Source organism: Sitophilus oryzae, unplaced genomic scaffold (assembly GCF_002938485.1).
Source record: "Sitophilus oryzae breed Bouriz unplaced genomic scaffold, Soryzae_2.0 scaffold_1621_pilon_pilon, whole genome shotgun sequence".
Classification (NCBI taxonomy): domain Eukaryota; kingdom Metazoa; phylum Arthropoda; class Insecta; order Coleoptera; family Curculionidae; genus Sitophilus; species Sitophilus oryzae.
In genome coordinates this window covers 538,153-558,159 of record NW_022146305.1, presented here as the reverse complement: position 1 = coordinate 558,159, position 20,007 = coordinate 538,153, and the positions used below count along the sequence as shown (strand labels likewise).

Genomic DNA, 20,007 nt, shown 5'->3' with positions numbered 1-20,007 from the left:
GTTTATAGAAATAAAAACTGCTGTTTAGAAGGAAAGAGCGTTACAAGTCCGCCGGTTTTATCCTACGTTTGTTTCTTTAGCCCGCAGGCTTGGTCTGGCCCACAAACGCAAAGATTTCATCCGCAGGCTAAATTTTCTGGTGTGTGGGGGGCTATTCTGGACATTGTCGACATTTGTCGACATATTGCCGATGTGTCGACGTTTAAAAGTTGATCAAAAGATAATTTTTTAATCATTCTATATGATTTCGTTTGTAGATTTTGGAACAGTTTGCTGCTACAAGTTTCACTGAAGCATGGGACGATGAAGCACAAGTACCTTATGCATACAGTGGTACTACATGGTTGAGCTACGACAATGTCAAATCGATTACTTTGAAGGTAAAATTTGCCCTGACAATTATTAATAACTCATAGAATGTAGATTGGCTGTGACAAAGTCTGAGACTTTTTTTAATGATTATTATTACAGTTGTAAAAAATTCTACAAATCTAAAATGTATGATATTTTTAGGTGGAGTACGCCAAATCACTTGGTCTAGGTGGTATAATGCTTTGGTCATTGGAAACAGACGACATCGTTGCCACTTCTGGCACCAAATTCCAGCTTTTGCAAGCAATAAACAGTGCAGTGGTAAATAGCTCTTTTTCTTGTACTACTGATATAAAAAATCGCTATTATTTAATGATAATAATGATAATATTAACATTTATTTTGCAACGTAGGTTACAAAAAATATTAAAGTAATTCATTATGTATAATAAAATAACAAAAAAGGAACTGAGATTTAAACAATTGGCTTAATTATGTTCAGGCCCCAATGATTACAACAAAAAAGTATAATAAATACATTAGCAGAAGAATAAAATGTTATTATAATTATTACATAAATACCTATACCACAGCCTATTCGACTCACTGTCATTTAATGTCGCTAGTTAATTGTCATTGTTGTCCACCTTTTTGTGGCCATTCTTCTGACTAATTTTGCAACACCGCTGAAAAGTTCTGAGCCTATAAATGGCATTGGTGAGCATTGTTTGTTTTCTTATCTTATGTCACTGATAAATTAACATAAAATAAACAATATTAAGTTCTGAAAAAATAAAAAGTACCCAATACATAGTTCATAAATAATAAAACAAATCAAAATTTTATGAGTATTTAAAATTCCTGTAAATTTTTAGAAATTATATAAAAAATAATCTTATCGTAAAAATTCCGATTTGAATTACTATTAATAATCCTACAAAATTTAATGCATACAGGTGAATCAAAGTATTTAAGGTATGTGATTTTTTAAATAATTTTGTAGTATTATTTACATTTGCCAATAACAAAATATGCCAATGAGTGGTTATATCGAGAACTACAGATGCGTATAAAAAATAAATATAAAATAAACAATATATAGATACCTGATTCTTACAAAATATAATTAATAATTCTTGGATATACTCTGAGGCAATATAATATAAATAGATTAAACTTTGCCATAAAAAAAAATACCCAAGCTTACAAACCGCAAGTTTTTTTCGGAAACTACTTATACAGATTTACTTGTACTACTACAGTGATGACATATAATATGTTTTCTTCGAAAAATTATTGAGTTATAGCCAATTTTTATAATTTTTAAACAATTTCACTTGTTAGCCATAGAAACAAGTTTAATCGTCTTTGCTCTCATAAATGTGAAGCTGTCACATCCAATCTTTGTAAATTAAAATAAACAAAAATAGTAAATATGCATTTTTCAAATGAAGAAAAGCGTGTAGGATTATTGGTCCAAGTTTTCTTGAACATACATTTTGGAGGATACGTGGACCGGTGAACGTTACGTTTTTTAGAGAACGGTTTTCAAAACATGTTAGAAAAGTTAAATTTAGTTATAGCCAATTTTTATCTTTCTTGACTAATTTCACTTAAATTGCATGGTATTCTTATTCTGTTATGATTTATAACTTATAAAACGTCAATATTTTAAAATTTACAAATTTACACATTTACAATTGTTAAACGGTACTTTACAATTTACATTACACAAACTAAAACTTAAAAAAATAATATTAGTACATACACTTTAAGTTATTTTAGAAAATGTCTAAAAAATCTGCCATTGTTTTGAGTTGCATCTTTTTAAAACTGAATTTTCTACCTATTCTCACAGAAGGACCGGTCGAATTAGTTAAACTTCTCTCGTACCGCCACTTCAAGTGACTCTCTTAATTCATAATTTTTTTTAAACCTTATTGTTAACCATACCGCATAGAAAAAAATCTAAAATGGATAAGTCAGGTGATCGAGGAGGCCAATCCAATTGGTCCACCTCTTCCTATCCCTGAGCTTGCATAATTATGATATAAATAATTTTTAACATTTCTTTCATTTCAGTCATGTTGGAACCATTCTATTGATGCGCGAGTATCTACACGCTTTTCTTCATTTGAAAAATTCATACTTAAAATTTTTGTTTATTTTAATTTACAAAGTTTGGATGTGACAGCTTCAAATTTCTGAGAGCAACGGCGATTGAACTTGTTTCCATGGCCAACTAAGTAAAATTATTTAAAAATGATAAGAATTGGCTATAACTCAGTAATTTTTCGAAGAAGACATATTACAGCTTATATCGCTATAAAGCTTAAAAAATGGCGCTTTTTATGAAGTCATGGCCAACTATGGTTTCCATTTAAAGAAAAAACATATGTTTGTATCATATGTCAAAAATTACAGGCTTTAGAAAAAAGCGAAGGACACAATTTCATTAAGGATGTGATTATCTACAACTTTTATCTGAAAACTTTTTGTCTAAAATAGCTTATAATGGATTTAGGGACAATTTTTAAAATAGCCGAAATTTGTTTTTTTCGAAATATCTAGTAAGTCATGCACTTTTTCAAAAATCTGAAAAGCGCATATTTATGACCCCACAAAACTGCAATTCTTTCTCCATTTAACCTACTCTTTATCTCCAGTAGTTTCCGAGATACCCATAGGGAACATCGTAGGAAACTCACCCTGTATAGTTTGCAGACAAACTAGTTTCTGGTTGCCCGCTTTTTGCAAAAAATAGGTAGAGTCTTGAAAGATAACAGCTCTTTTAGTTAGTTTATAAAATAGCTAGTTAGTTTTATAACAATCTCAGTTCTATTTGAGTCTTAATATATATTTGTCATAACAGGGCAATTCAAGTTCTTCCAATTCAACATCATCAACTTCAACAACTTCCTCGACTACTTCCACAACCACTGCATCAAGTGTAACTTCATCAACTGCCAGTACTTCAACAACAACTACAAGCACTACCACAACTACTGCCGCTAGTACTAGTGGCAATACGTGTACTACCACTGGATATTTCAGAGATTCCTCTGACTGCTCCAAGTACTACTACTGTCAACTAGTCAATGGTGCCTATGTAGCCACAGCAACACTGAGTTGTGTTAGTGGTTTGTACTATGACACTACCACAGGTGTTTGCAACTACGCCTCACAGGTCAGCTGTGATTAAATAGATGGCCATATAGAATTTTAGATAATATTACTACATCAGTATTATAAAACAGAAAAATATAGAGTAATTGTAGTTGTATATAATTGTATTGGTGAGCACATGGAAATAAAATAAAAAGATGTGCATTGAACTTCAGTGTTTTATTTTATCGAACCCAGAACCCAGTACATCCCATCTTTCGCACGGAAGCAAAAAAAATACAAATAAATAATACAATACATGCGAATTCGATAAATTTTACATTGGTGAAACATCTAGACCCTTAAATGTTCGAATTAAAGAACATAAAGATTATTTAAGAAAGAGAGATTTTCACAAATCTAAGATTTGTCAGCACTCATGGAACACAGGACATAGAATAAATTTTAATAACGCCAAAACTATAATGAAAGAAGCGATAGCCTCTAAAAGAAAAATAAAAGAGGGTTTTTAATACAATCTAATAAAAATAAATGTATTGCTCATGCATCTGTAGATGTTAGTAATGTATGGCAATCGCTTTTTTGATTTTAAAGAACATAACATAAATAAACATAACATGCGTAAAAATTAAAAATAATCATACAGAAAGTTTGGGGCTTTTTGGTTTTACCTTATTAAGTAATTGTTATGAGGTAGTAATTGTTAACTTTGAAGTTTAACTTGATATAATGTCATTTTAACAGAACGTCAACGGTTTTTGTAGACGTATCTGTTTTAAAAAACTAAAGTGTTCTCGAATAGTTGAACTTAAATGTTTTAAATAGTTTTTTTCTTTATTCTTTGCATTTTTTTGCTTCCGACGACGGAAAGAGATAAACTTTCCGAAACGTTAAGCATTTTTTTCTTTGTTAGGCAAATTTGTATAACTGTAAACATAACTTCTGGCAAGTAGATTCCATTTAGGTTTAACGCAGAAGTGTTTACAAAAAATAACTATTTCATTTTGTAGATTTTCTTGCAGTGCAGTGGCGAAATACCCATATTTTTTGAGAGATGAATCCACCATTATTAGAAAATGTGTCTAACTACATAAATATACACAATTCAAGTGTATTGACATTTCAAGTGAGAGGAAACGCATAGATAAAGTTATTATAGCAAAAAAATACTATGACTTATTTACTAAAAATATTATCTCAAGTGTTTTCTCTTGAAATAAGATCATCCACCAATGAACAAACACTAAAAAATCGATAAGATTGATCTGTATATCGTTATAAAAGGACTGACTATCTGGAGAAATGTTTTAGTAAAACTAGAAATATATTAAATTGTACAATACTGTTCGAAAACAAATAAAATGAAAGGAATCGTGAGCTTTTTGCTGCTGTCCGTGGCAGTGTATGCGGTACAGTGTAAAAGTGTTCAGAGTACAGGTACGTTGCATTCAAACACTATTTGATTTTTATTGATTTAAATTGCTTTGATATGTCATTATCATCATCATATTCAGCTTATTCAACCAGCTGCAGCACTCGCTGCAGCCTTTTGTACTTCACCACCATTGACGTCGTAAAATCTGTAAAATTCTTAGGGCTTGTTGTAGACAATTCTCTGAAATGGGACATATCTAAGCTTTGTCGAAAAAATTAAGCTCTGTCTGTTTTGCATTAGGATCTGTTTCTAAGGAGCTTAACTTATCAGTGACTAGAACTGTTTACTACGCACTTTTTGAGTTGCACCTCAGGTATGCCCTTCCATTCTGGGGTACGTGTTGTGCGACTCAATTTGGCCGCATTTTCAAGCTCCAGAAGAAAGCTGTGCCAGGGCTTTTTAAAAAAAACTCATTGCCAGGGCTTTTTAAAAAAATTCAAAATATTAACCCTTCCTTCCTTATTTATATTAGAATCCGTTTGCCTAATACGTAAGCATGTATCAGGTTCTCAAGAAAGGCAATCTCACACTTATCCACTCAGGAACGCGGAGCAAGATCTTTATCTACCTACCCCACGCTCAGAGTTAGTTAAAAGTTCAATATTATACAACTCGAAAAAAATGCACAATCACCTGCCATTTGAAATCAAATCCATAACATCATTTTCTTCATTTCGCAAAGCATTGAACTCTTATTTACTAGACAAGGCTTTCTACGCCGTAAATGACTTATATTTTGATAATCGAATTTGATCTTGTAAACACTGGTCTAATGTTTGCTATTGCTATATTTACCAATGACGTCGAAATAAATTTATTTGGAGGTCATTGATATTTGCCAGAAACTAACTAAATATTTTTGAATATTATTTTTATTCTTTTATTCTTTGACATTGTAAAAATTTATAAATGTTTATTTTAACCAGTACGACTGACAATGTTATTTGTATAATGTTTTGTATTCTCTTCTCTCTTTTGTTTGTTTGTTTGTTTACTTTGTTTGTTTAGTTTACCTTTGTCTACAAATTGTAAAATTTTTTGACAATAAAGGCATTTATTTACCATTTCCAATTATGGTATAGCCTTCTTCACATTTCTAGATAATCTCTTTATATTTAGGCCCATTCTTGTCTATTGTTGGCTATGGAGGCCCAAGTAATCCCTCCTAATTTCCTAATATAATGGTTTCATCTCATGTTTGGCATTCTTCTAGGTCTCTTAATTCCTCTTAGGTGCCATGCTGTAATTTTTGTAGTGCATCTATTGTCCGTTCTTCTTGCCAGATGTCCTGTCTATTGCCAGTTGAGGGACCTGATTCTGTGAATTACATCTATTACCTGGATCTTTTGTTGTCTATCTATTACGTTCAATTGTCGAATTCGGGCAATGCCCGAGAAAAATACGCAAATCTAGTTTTGAGCAAGGAATATTTCCCAAACCCGAAAAATTAATATAATAAAATATAAAAAATAAATAATTATTAAAATTAATTAAACTAATAATTGATTGTACAGTTTTTAGAGTCATGTACACTTCGCATTTCCACTATAAATAGAATTATTATCATTACATACTTATTTTAGCTTAGTTTAGAATATAAAAAAAAAACAGTTTACTACCAATTTAAATATGTAATTTTATCTTATTTGAACAGCTATTAAAATATATCTATTAAATTTGTCTAGAGTTTTTTACGATAGTGCTTAATATGGCATATTATGATAATCCTTCTATTTGGATATAAAATATTTCTCTAAGTACTGTAGTTACAAAGTTGTTAAATCTGTTAGTAAACCCACTCATTGGCGTAACTACAGGGGTACCCGGGGATGCCGCTCCCCCCCATGTACTGCTGGGCACCCCCCAGAGAAATCCTTAATTATGACTCTTGGCTACGTATTAATTTTTATTTGCTTGTGATGCAGTTAAAATTACGTTTTCTAGTTTTGTTTAGTTAATATTATTTTTTTGTGTTCAAAAAATGTGTTAATTTTTATTTTTTAGAAAATTTGTAGGTATTTAAGTAATCTACGGAACACGGTTTGATAGACCATAGACTTATTGTCTATGAAATTTATTGATAAAGAAATTCATGTAAACGTTTTATTCAAAAAATGTGTTTTTTAAGTTATTTTTCATTAAAAAAAAACCTTAGGCCCTCCCTGGGCTCAACCCTCACTATAGCTTGGATAGTTTTAACAGCTCTACCGTAAATTTTGGCGAATGTTATAGAAGGAACTTTTTCGCTTGTCTCTGCCCTAGTGAATTTCTCCATCTTGTCAAACCTTTGTCAAAATCGCTATTCGTTGGACTGATGCTAGTAAGGATAGCTGGATAGCCGAAACCGGTCACTAATAAACAATTTTTATAATCACACTAGCGTGTACCAGCGACTTCGTTCGCGTCAAATTAATCTTGTGTAATGGTGATGATACGTAAAGAAAGAATTTCCATTAACATACAAACTGGATAAAATTTTCTCACATTTATGTCAGCATGAAAAAAAAACAATATGGCGATATTATTATATAACTTGGTAATATTTGGGAGATAGTTTCATCTCGTTGGAATTTGACTTTCGAAAAATCCGTTTGCCAAAAATAAGCTTTTTACGTCAAGCAGTTTAAGCAGAATCGTGGTTAAGAAATTACCCAACTTTTTGGAAATTACCCAACCCTGTATGACTTTTTAAAAAAATTCTAAATATGTAAAAAAAACAAATAATTTATTCTTGTCCAAGCGTTTTCCCGAAAGACTAACCGTTTTTTAAATAACAAATATTTTAATATTTGAGGGGCGTTTTCACCCTCTTGGAATTTGAGATTCGAGAAACCCTTCCTTATCGAACCTCTACACCCCACAGTCAATCCGTTTGCCAAAAATCAGCTTTAAACGTCAAGCAGTTTAAGCAGAATCCTGATCACTGATGGTCATTTTATGAAACACCCTGTATACATTTATAAAAAAAAATCTTAAAATATGTAAAACAACAAAATAAAATATACGTGTTTAAGAGTTTTTCCGAAAAACTCACCGGTTTTTAAATAAAAAATATTTTAATATTTGAGGGATAGTTTCACCCCCTTAGAATTCGAGTTTCGAAAAATCCCTTCTTATCGAACCTCTACACCTTAAAGTCAATCTGTTTTCCAAAAATCAGCTTTTTACGTCAAGCGCTTTAAGCAGGATCGTGATTAATCAATAACCAGATTTTTCGAAACACCCTGTATATATTTTTAAAAAATCTTGAAATATGTAAAAAAACAAAATAAAATATACGTGTTTAAGCGTTTTTTCGAAAACCGTTTTTTAAATAAAAAATATTGTAATATTTGAGGGGTGGTTTCACCCTCTTGGAACTGGAATTTCGAAAAATCCCTTCTTATCGAACCTCTACACCCTAGAATCAACCTGTATGCCAAAATTGAGCTTCTTACGTTGAGTGGTTTGAGCAGGATCGTGATTAATCAGTATGTCAGTCACTTAAGGATTTTATATATTAGTATAGATTTACCTAAGTTTGATGATGGGGCCACCACTTTGGGAAAATGAACTGTATAATTTATTAACTTTCACTCTATTTTTAGACAAAGTAATCTATTGTTACTTCGAAAGTTGGACGGTGTACAGACCAGGCAATGGAAAATTTGACGTGGAGAACATCGATGCAACCCTATGTACGCACGTTGCCTTTACCTTCTTGGGCATCCAAACCAACGGGTCCATCTCGATATTGGATCCATGGGAATCAGACTCTGATGGTCTAAGTGAGTATCCATTTAAATCCATATCAAAATTATTTAAGTTTAACCCAAATTTTGAATGTTATATACCTAGGATTTGTTGTGACAAAAGAATTAATTTTTGACAACAAAGATTGACAAATTAAAAAAGTAATTTTAACGCCTAGACATAAAATCACTTTTACGCTTACAAAAGTACAATAATATATTGTTTTATCAAGAGTAAGTATTATGACACTTTTTGTGATGAGGCTGTACGTTTGTCGACATACAGCCAGGGCACAAAAAGTCATTTTTACTCTGAATAGAACATGCTATTTTTTTAAAATGCCATAAATAATTTTTTAAACAATTTCAAACCTTGGAAATGCAATCAATAGTTATGTTTTATACAAGACGATAAAATGGTCTATATACGATGAAATCGCGAGTGAATTAATTTCAGGATTTTTTTCCATAGCGAGTTTCGTTTTAAAAAATATTCAGAAATTTTTATTTCAAGCAATTTATTACGAGTAGAAAAAATATTGTGCTGGGTTGGCGTTGGTTTCTATGTAATTTGACAAATAAATAAAGCTGTCTCTTTAGGTGTCAGTTTTGAGTCAATATTTTTTAATTATCTTTCGTGTCGATTGCTGATTGAATTGGAGTCGGAAATGGCTCAAAACGAAATAAGTAAATTACCAACAGATATTCAAGCTGAGGCGACAAACGCCATATCCAAACTACTTCGATTTAAATCCCGAATAACTTATGAAAAGGAATACAAAAATTTTCAAAAATGGAAGCATTAAAACACGTGCGAGAAGAAATAAAGTTTTTAACCTATCCTCGCTGTTAAAGTATCATTAAATCTCCCTTGCGGTTAAAGTACTATTTCTAAAGTCAATTATCTACTATTTTTGATAGATATAAGGCAATTTTCACAGTTGCTATGGGAAAAAAGATTTAAAACACATACCCTGTAAATAATTATTATATATAGAGAACTTATGGAAACACTTGTTGAATTTGACATTTTATTTATAAGTTTAATAATATATTTTCATACTATTATGCTTAGGCGTAAAAGTGCTTTACTTTTCTGCTTAGCCGTTGACTTTTTTTTCTTGTCAATCATGTCGCGAAAATTAATACTTTTGTGACGTTTGAAAAAAAAATTGTTTTCATTAAACTAGGGTTGCCAACCGTCCTCTATTCCATCCAGTGAACAGTCTTTTTTTATCTCACTGTTCTCTTTTCTGTGACGTATTGAAAAAGTCCTCCTTTTTACATACCAAACTCAAAATTTAAAAAATATCCATCTGTCGCCACAATGCTTTAACAAATTGTTAATCTGTATCTTTCGCTACTCCCACTCATTTTGTACAGAAAAGTAGAAAAGAAAATGAAGAAATATTTATTTACAAGAAATATTTGTGCAAGCGTACACCCTGTATTCTATATTTTCTCCACTTATTCTATATTTTCTTCTATTTTTAATTTCTCGTGTAGATGGTTTCCAAAGATTTGTAAACCTCAAACAACAAAACGCCAACCTTAAGGTTCTGGTTTCCATTGGCGGTTGGAACGAAATGTCTGCCAAATACTCAGAAGTGGTAGCCGATCCTGCCAAAAGGACAGTATTGAAGAACGAAGTGCTCGCGTTCATCGAGGAACACAACTTCGATGGCTTTGATTTCGACTGGGAATACCCTGCTAGAAGAGACAGCGAAAATCCTGATGATAAGGTAAGCAGCAGGCATATTGTAAAATTGGGCAACTTTACTACAGTGTCTCCAAAAAAATCCTATATGGGTATTTCGCCACTGCAAGAAAATCTACAAAATAAAATAGTTATTTTTTTAAACACTTCTGCGTTAATCCAAACGGAAACTACTTGTCAGAAGAAATGTTGTTTTTCGGGTTATTAGGCCTTCGTCGGTTGGAATTGGTTCCTGACGTTTCGAGAGTACCCCTAGCCGAGTCAATGGATCTAATCAGGGAATCATTCCCACCTGACATCGCGGAGCTCTTCCGAGTGTGTCTGACTGGTAGCTATTTCTTATGGAACGGCAATTATTATGAACAAACAGAAGGTGTCGCAATGGGCAGCCCAATCAGCCCAATAATTGCTAATTTCTTTATGGAGAGATTCGAAGAAAAAGCGCTACAGTCATCCGTTCTGAAGCCCGCTGTATGGTTTCGTTATGTGGACGATACATTTGTTGTTTAGAAACATGGACGTGACAGCCTAGATGACTTCCTTCATCACCTTAATTCGCAGAGCCCGAGCATAAAATTTACCATGGAAAACCGAAGTAAACAACCAACCGGCCTTCCTCGATGTGCTTGTCAAAAGAAATGGCGACCATTTGGATCAAAACGGTGTATCAAAACCCACTCATACAGACCGGTACTTGCACAAACTGTCAAATCACCATCCAAGCCAAAAACAGGGATTATAACAACATTAGCAAATAGGGCAAGACGCATTTGTGCTAAGGAACACATCCAAGAGGAACTAAGCCATTTAAATAAAGTCTTTCTTGCCAATGGCTATAATGACAGAGAAATAAATGCGGCGCTGTCACCTAGGCAGAGGAAACCTGATGTCAATGAACAGGGAAAACACCGTTAATAAGGCCTTTTCCATATGTTTCCCAGGTCACCGATAGGATTGGTAAAGTTCTCAAGAAGCATTATATCAAAACCATATACAAACCTACCTGGAAAATAAAGGACTGCTTAAGACCAGCCAAAGACAAAAGGGAATCATTATCCTCTGCAGGGATCTACCGTATACCTTTGTTCCTGCGGTAGCGTATATATTGGAACTACCAGACGCTCAGTAGAAACAGAGACTTACAGAACACAAGAGAAGCTGCAGATTAGGGCAAACAGAGAAGTCGGCCGTAGCAGAACATGCTCTAAGAGATAGTGACCACAATATCCAATTCAAAAACACACCCAAGTCATACCATGTCCAAGTCATACCCAAGTCATGCCCAAGTCATACCCAAGTCATACAATCATCCTCGTCTTGTCAGGGAAGCTGTTGAAATTCACAAACGTCCAAAATCTTTGACACCAAAGTAACAGCACAGCAAACGATTACTACAGTATCTCTTAACAGGACCCTACACGCATCGATATCTGAGAGATTTGAACTGTACAGGGTGGGTCAACAAGTCAATCTCCGCCTTTAAGCTTCATTCGTGCATGTCTATTCGTTCTGCACTGCCGTCTCAGTCTCATTCAGTCTACGTTTGTAACGGCTATTCGTATATATCAGTCAAAAATTATTCTCCGATTGAGTTAGTTCTAGTGCTTTTCTCTGAAAATTTGCGGAATGAGATTTAAGTAAATTTTATTATTAGTGTTCTCTTTTTTTCTTCAGCAAAACTTCGTTTTGATGCTTCAAGAATTAAAGGCAGTCTTCGAACCTAAAGGCTACATCTTATCAGCTGCAGTAAACAGCGCCAAGAGCAACATCGACATTTCCTACGACGTACAAGCTTTGTCTGAGTAAGTATTACCTGCGAATGTTACCATCCGTTTGCATTCGTTCTCAATCGTGTGGAAATCTTTTTCTGGTGTAGACGTGCATTCGCAACGAATGTACGTCACGACGAATGATTTCAGCACAACTTTGTGACTTGTGACTCTCCCATTTCCTTATGTCACGCTTGAATATAATAATAATAAATCGTATTTATTGTACAGGGTGGGTCAAATTCGACGCAAATTTTAAATGGAAACACCCTTTTCTATAGGAGATAGACTAAAACTAATATCTGTGTCTGTAGCTCAATTTTTGTCAAAAACATGATGGTGAAAACCGCATATCGATATCTGTTACCGTTTCGGAGTTACGGGGTGTTTTTCAAAAATATGCATTTTTAACAAATCGCTGTAACTCTTTTGCTATGGAAAATTTTGTATTTTTATGAAAACATTTCCAAAGCACCTTTTTACGTAGAATTTAATGGTTTAAGTATAATTTTTCTAAAATTAATATTATAAGAATTATCAACAAAAATTTTTTTATATGGGACACCCTGTATATTTTTAATTTATTGAAAAGAATTTAAAATTACCTTTCCAAAATATATAACATACTTAATATTTTGCTCGATTCCTCTTCGAGATATAGAGTATATAAAAATTCGCCCGCTTTAAATAAGTAGGCTTTGAACGGCACCGGCTGTAATGCAAAAATTCTAGCTGTGAGCATCAATTAAAACGAAAAATAATATTTGCTATGAGAGATGCAGAATTTTATAACAATTTAAAACATATTTAACCAACATCAACACATTTAAACTATATCTAATAACATTAAAAATAAATAGCAAACCAAGACATGAGATTTTGCTATAGGTGTTCAACATATCGACCGTCTTCTGTTATGGACAGACGGGGCAGATTTTGAACATTTCTCGCGAAATTCATTAACTCAGTGGGGGTGAAAGATACCCTCTCATAACTGCTAAGTATTCCTAATTCTTGTCTAGATTATACGGAAGAATAAGAAACCTTTTTTCGCAAATATATCAATAGGATTAGATCCATGGGCACTAAGTCAGGCGGCCTCGACGGCCAACGGCTGGGATCTTGGTTAGCTATTCAAATATTCTTGAAATTGGCTGCAAAAATTTGCTAATAACTTCAGCGTCCAGAGCCGGTGCGTCGTCTTGCTGGAAAAATATGTTTTCGAGTTCCATTAGAGGTATATCATCAATAAGGGGTCCAAACCCTACTAGTTAAAAGTGGCGAACTTTTAAAAATTCTGTATTTCGAAGAGGATTATAACAAAATATCAAGTGTGCTATATTTTTGAAAAGGTAATTTTAAATTCTTTTCAGTTAATTAAAAATATAGAGGGTGTCCCAAATAAAAAATCAGTTTTTCTGTTGATAACTCTTAAATTATTAATTTTAAAAAAATTATACTTAAACCATTAAATTCTACGTAAAAAGGTACTTTGGAAATGTTTTCATAGAAATACAAAATTTTCCATAGCAAAAAAGTTACAGCGATTTGTTAAAAATGCACAGTTTTGAAAAACACCCCGTAACTCCGAAACGGTAACAGATATTGATGAGATATGCGGTTTTCACTATCATGTTTTTGATGAAAATTGAGCTGTAGACACCGATATTAGTTTTCGTCTATCTCCTATAGAAAAGGGTGTTTCCATTTAAAAGCGTCGAATTTGACCCACCCTGTACACTTTTCTGTCGCTCTGGAGTTTTTCTATCAATTTTTTATCACTCTGACCGGCTCTGAAAATGTTAAAAATCGTGCATTTTTTTTAAATTTTCCAGGATAGTTTAGAAAACTATTTTAAACTGCCTGCTCACCGCAAATTTTCCCACGGGTTAAGGGATGGAAATACAGAGGGAAATACAGAAAAAATTCGGTGACTCAAATTTTTTTAAAAATAAATATTTGTGTTTTAATTTTCAAGCTTGAATAATTCGGCTGTTTTGGACTAATTTGAAAAACGGTAAAGAGAAAACATGTTTGTGTTATCGATATCTACCAGCCCTGAAAATATTTGCACTTATTTAAGACTCACCCTGTATAAAGCAGTTTCTCATTTTAGCGTTTTGGATCACATCAACGTCATGTCCTACGATTTCCATGGTGAGTTTGACAACTACGTTGGTCATCACACCCTTCTGTACTCTTCTGAAATCGATGCTCAATACAACAACTCCGAATGGAACATTGTGAGTATTTACACTTAACTACGTTCAAATTTCATTTACGCTTTCAGTAAAAACTCAGGCAAAATCCATCATTATCTTGATCGGACGTAAATGAAATCCGAACGTAGTGTAGTGCCTGTAATTCATATAAGTATAGTATTTTTAATACCTATTTAGAGGTACCAGCCGTTTTAGTAACTTAACGTATGCGGCTTCTTGCACCATCTACACCCGCATGAAAAAAATTAGGTTATGACCTTTGTCATGTCAAATGCTTGACATATTTCTTATTGCATTGGCGGAGTGACTTGAAATTTCATATTATCAGTGGCGGTTTATAATAATAAAAATTAATTTTATGAAATTCTAAAGATGTTGACATAATAAAAAAAATATAGAAGAAGCGCACTAATTTTAAAAATATTGTTTTATTAACTAGATACCGAGTTTTCTTAAAAAATACCTATATTATTTAAGATCTCGATTTAAGGCTTATACCAAAGAATATCTTAACTTATACTTATGCTTAATGTAGTAAACTATATTCAAAACGATTTAGGATCTCGATTTAAGGCAATTCAATAAGCGTCTGAAGCACTAAAAAGTATAATAAATAATATAACAAGAAGTCGAGCAAGCAGTAATAATATTTATTTAAGGGCTCGTTTAAGTAAAAATTCTACAGAAAAACAGGTGTAAAGAGCTTTCGCTTTTAGCAGCATAGTATTTGTTCAAAAATAATATTCTTTTAATCTGATTCAGACATTTCCAATAACTGTTTTCTTCCATCCGTTTTTTGAAAACCCATTTTTTTAATTCCCAAATATAACGAACTTTTGGAAATCTTAGTTTCTGGAGATTCTTCGATAAATTGCCGGAAAATAGTTTCTACTGTGATTTTATCCTTTCGCGCATACATTTTGTAAATTACTTCCCTCAAACAATGTAGGGTATTCTTTGTAATTCGGATTTTGCTCCGGGAAACGCTTGCAGACATATTTCTTCTAAATTCGAAATCTGTAGCTCTGTTTGGTTTTTCAAAGATTATATAATGTGCATTCTGGAACTTTTAGTGCTTCGGATGCTTTTGAATTGCCTTAAATCGAGATCCTAAATCGTTTTGAAAATAGTTTACTACATTAAGCATAAGTTTTGGATTCATCAGAATATCGCATTTTTATATCTTATTTTGCGTTATGACATTAACATGAAACGTAACTTAAAAAAACGTGACATCTAACAAATTATTAATAATCGACGTTCATTTTGTTGGTAATTTTTTGTTTCAACTGATTTATTAATAATAAATAAGGATGGTGTTATTCTTAAATGGGTATTAAAAATACTATAGTTGGTATAGATACTCCTGTAAGGCTAGTAGATACTTTAAGCATCTGCCAATAAAGTGGGACGGCCAAGAGCCTAGATCATACAGGGTGGCCCATCGAAAACGTTCCGCAAGGCATAACGGCCAGGATATTTTTTTTTCAGAAAATTCAAAAACACTTCAATTTTTTGTGAGGGGGACAACTTTTGCCCCAAAAATGATTGCAAAATCTTCAACCCTCTAAGCGGGGGTGTCATCCCCAATTTTTTTAAATGGAAAGGGGGGTCAAGTGGTACCGCAATGAAAAGGGCTTTCTATTCTCTATACTTTCCCGCTTCGTTTTGAAAATCGGTCGAGTCATTGAGAAAATATGAAGGATTGAAATTTGAAAAGTTTATTGAAACATTTATCAGAGTAAATGATAAGGATAAATTCCTTCGACCAATTTTAGGTTTTTCTTATTATTTCTAGATGTTTACGCATTTTTTCACTTGCCACAAGGCTGAACGATCAAGTGCGGTAGTTGCCAGATAGCTGTTCTGTGACTTATGCGTTGAAGTTCTTCTCAATATCGTTAAACTTTTTAACAATTATTATGGTGTACTCACTTGCGGAAAAAGTGGAAATAATCAAACTTTATTTTAAAAATAATGAATGTGGCAATCGGGTTGCGAAGATATTGAATGAACGCCATCCTGACAAACACCTTTATGGCAAAATTTCGCGAAACTGGTTCCGTTATGAATAAAAAGAGGCAGAGGGAAGAAAATCCTGTAGTAAATGAAGCTATGGAGGTATTCGTATTGGGCCAAGTTGCCATGGATAGTACGCTGAGTACAAGAAAATTAGCCAATGAGACCGGCGTGAATCGTACAAGTGTCCAAAGGATATTAAAAAAACACAAGTTCCACCCGTACAAAATTCAGTTGGTAAAAGAACTCAACGAAGACGATTTCCTATGAAAAGATAATTCGAGGACCTTTATATTAGAACTTTCATACAAGAAACACTTTCTAGTCATTTTTACGAGTATTTAGAAAGTCCAACGAAAAAAAAAATAGAAATATAGTTGCACAAACTTAAAATTAACTTCTCACTGAACACACTTGCATTCTTGGCTATATAAAAGCGGTCGATAAAAGAGGAATTAATACAATTTTTAAAATAAAAAACAAGCGTCGTTACACAATGGAAACAAAATGGAAATATGATTATGACAATATGATGACAATGAAAAGTTCGTTTCCATAACAATGTATAATTTGTACTTTCTAAACCCTTTGAATAAGAAGACTAAGGAAGGAGCATATCAAAAATCTTAGGTACACCGCGATGGGCCTCAAATATGGCCGACTTAAGTTCCGGTTTATCAGTGTCGTTCTAATTTTATTTAAAAAATGTAAAACTATGATGTAGGGTAGACGTGGGGTAGACTCAATAATTTGTTGTTTTATTTTACGTTGTGAATAAATGTTGGTAGTTATTAAAATTGTTATAAAATATATAATTCTAATAAAAATAGATAAGTTATAATAAGTATTTATTAACACAAACATCCGATACGCTACTGAAGCAGGTAAGTCAAATTAACGTATCTAAATTCTTTGACATCTAAACTTTGACAAGTAATAAATAAAAGCTAAAATGCAAGAAAAAATATATAATTTAGTTAATTTAAGTGAATTTCATAAATGATCGGTTTACTATACGTATGTATATTATATAGTCACTTACTAGCGAAAAGTTGTTCCATTATTTCACTCAATTTTTGCCGAGATCTACCGCACGCTACACAACCAACTATTTTAGAGTCTTTTTCGATAAATCGCGATAGTGTCACTGTTAATTTAAGTTCTGCCACAATTTCCATCTAGATTTACTACCTTCATACAACTATCAGTAGTAGAATAAATAATAAATAACATAAAATAAGCTCCATAAAGACTAACAAATCCACAAAATTTCAAATCAAATTCAAATGTGTCAAATGAATCGTCAAACAGAACTGTCAAGGATCCCCACCCCAGAGAGCCTTTATGGAGCCTTTTCCGCCCACCATGCATGAATACATGGATAGCATTATGCTCCTTCCTTAGTCTTCTTATTCAAAGTCTAAACCGTATAAAATTGTGTTTATTTTGGAAATACGTGAAACTTTTAATACGCATGCGCAAAGTAAGGTCCTCGAAAAAGACAAACCTATTGAACGTTTAATAAGTGCAATAAAGAAGGTTTGAAAATGGCATGTCGTGATGTTGGAGACATATTTTAGTAATGCTAAACTTATGGCGTTGATTTATCCACGTAAATGTATATGATCTAGGGCCAAGAGAGGCGGCATGGTTGTGAATCACTCTGTATACTAGCCTTAAATACTACAAATATTACTTATATGCTGAAACTATAATGCAGAACTGTGTTTTATATGATTTCACGTATTTAGGATGTTGGTATTAACTACTGGTTAAGTCAAGGAGCCGATCCAGCCAAGATCAACTTCGGTATTGCCACTTACGCTAGAACTTTCACGCTGAAAGACTCATCCAACACTGCTCTGTATGCTCCAATCTCGGGAGGTGGCACCGCCGGACCCTACACTAGAATTGACGGAGTTCTAGGATACAACGAGGTAAGCAACACATTGATTAAAGAAATAAGAAGATGCGCAACCTTTTGGGCGATTTTCGTAGCAGAAAAGATGTAGCTGGCTTTACCATCAGGCTGTCCGAAATTCAGTTTAGTTCTGCGCCGCTGCGCGCTGATAGTTTTTAGAGCGCAGCGAATAAAGATTACTGTACCGTAGTCCGACAATGTTGCCAGAACTACAGATTAATCCGCAATAATCGTCATTTCCAAGTCAACTAAACGACTTTTTTCGATCATGCTAAATATTCAGTACCTATAAAAGAATAAAATTTATGATTAATTTAAAGAATTTTTATTCTTGTTCTTTATTTTATGTTTAACACGAATAAATTTAACAACTAATTTATAGTTATTTTTATACATCGAAAATATTAATTCACGATCGATGAAAAAATTTTGAGTCAATATTTTTTAATTCTCTTTCGTGTCGATTGCTGATTGAATTAGAGCCGGAAATGGCTCAAAACGAAATAAGTAAATTACCAATAGACATTCAGGCTGAGGCGATAAACGTCATATCCAAACTACTTTCATTTAAATCCCGAATAAGTTATGAAAAGGAATACAAAAATTTTCAAAAATGGAAGCAATTAAAAAACGCGAGAGAAGAAATAAAGTTTTTAACCTATCCTCGCTGTTAAAGTATCAGATTAAATGATACTTTAACAGCGAGGATAGGGGGGACCCTTGGGATTAAAGTACTATTTTATCTACTGTTTTTAATAGATATAAGGCATTTTAACAGTTGCTATGGAAAAAATAAAATAAAGGATTACCTATTTAATAAACTGAAAACATTTTTTAAATAATTTTCTGCAATATATTTCATATCATTCAACAATGAAATTATATTTTATTGAAACGAAAAGAAATTCTTTATCTAAAAATACCGAGTCTTTCCATAACTCCATTTTGGATTTTCCCTTTTTCTATCGACGTCTTTTATGCTTGCCACTTTTTTTTATATTTTCCAGAAAAAAAACCTAAGAGGCTTACCGAGTGAAAAGACTGAGATTTTCCACTACGAATATTCTTCTCCAACTTTATTTTTTGCAAATAAGGCTCTTTTTCTTTTTGAATATTAAACGTGCGCCATATAAAGAAAATCCAGAAATTTTTTGTGTCCCATAACCGCGATGTTCGCGATTTAATTTTATCCACCAAGTGATAAAATAATTCATACACACCAGTCATTTACTTTCGATGGTCTGTAATTAATTTGCTATAGTCTATAAAATAAATAACTTTGAATTTTGACCGTTATTTTTTACCAACATGGCAAATATCAAATCCCTCTATCCAAAAAGTTACTGATATTCTTTAAAATGAGTGCCTGAACGAATCAGATACGTAACTCTTTTTACTTTCGTGAAATAGAAAAGGAAAATAATAAAATAAGTGACAGTTCTTCCTCTTCTTGCAAAAATCAACACGAAATATCATAATTGTCAAAAGTAAAATGTCATCAGCTTCTGACATTTCTAAATATCAGACCAATGCCGTCTCTAATAGACGTCATAGAATTATGACGTCACGCTAGTTAGATACTACGGATTAATAAATATATGGCTGAAATCGTACTTGATAGTCAATGTAGATAGTTTTAGTGTTAAGAATAATAATTTTAAAAAATATGTGGTCATCTTTTGACAAGTTTATATTAGTTTATTAATTGCAGTAAACATTATGTGGTGTGTGGTGTGAATATTTTATATGTAATTT

The 20,007-nt window shown here is 32.7% G+C and overlaps 1 protein-coding gene across 1 annotated transcript in view; it reads left to right on the top strand.

Annotated features, from left to right (window-relative positions):
- LOC115880279 (acidic mammalian chitinase-like) overlaps positions 1-20,007 on the top strand; it is a 46,319-nt gene that overhangs the window by 23,264 nt on the left and 3,048 nt on the right. Inside the window, exons 8-16 of the mRNA XM_030897461.1 lie at positions 258-380; positions 514-633; positions 3,185-3,513; positions 4,817-4,875; positions 8,461-8,640; positions 10,111-10,346; positions 11,996-12,123; positions 14,207-14,333; positions 18,083-18,268. Of these exons, the coding sequence (XP_030753321.1) occupies positions 258-380; positions 514-633; positions 3,185-3,513; positions 4,817-4,875; positions 8,461-8,640; positions 10,111-10,346; positions 11,996-12,123; positions 14,207-14,333; positions 18,083-18,268 (1,488 nt within the window). The remainder of the gene's footprint in view (positions 1-257; positions 381-513; positions 634-3,184; positions 3,514-4,816; positions 4,876-8,460; positions 8,641-10,110; positions 10,347-11,995; positions 12,124-14,206; positions 14,334-18,082; positions 18,269-20,007) is intronic.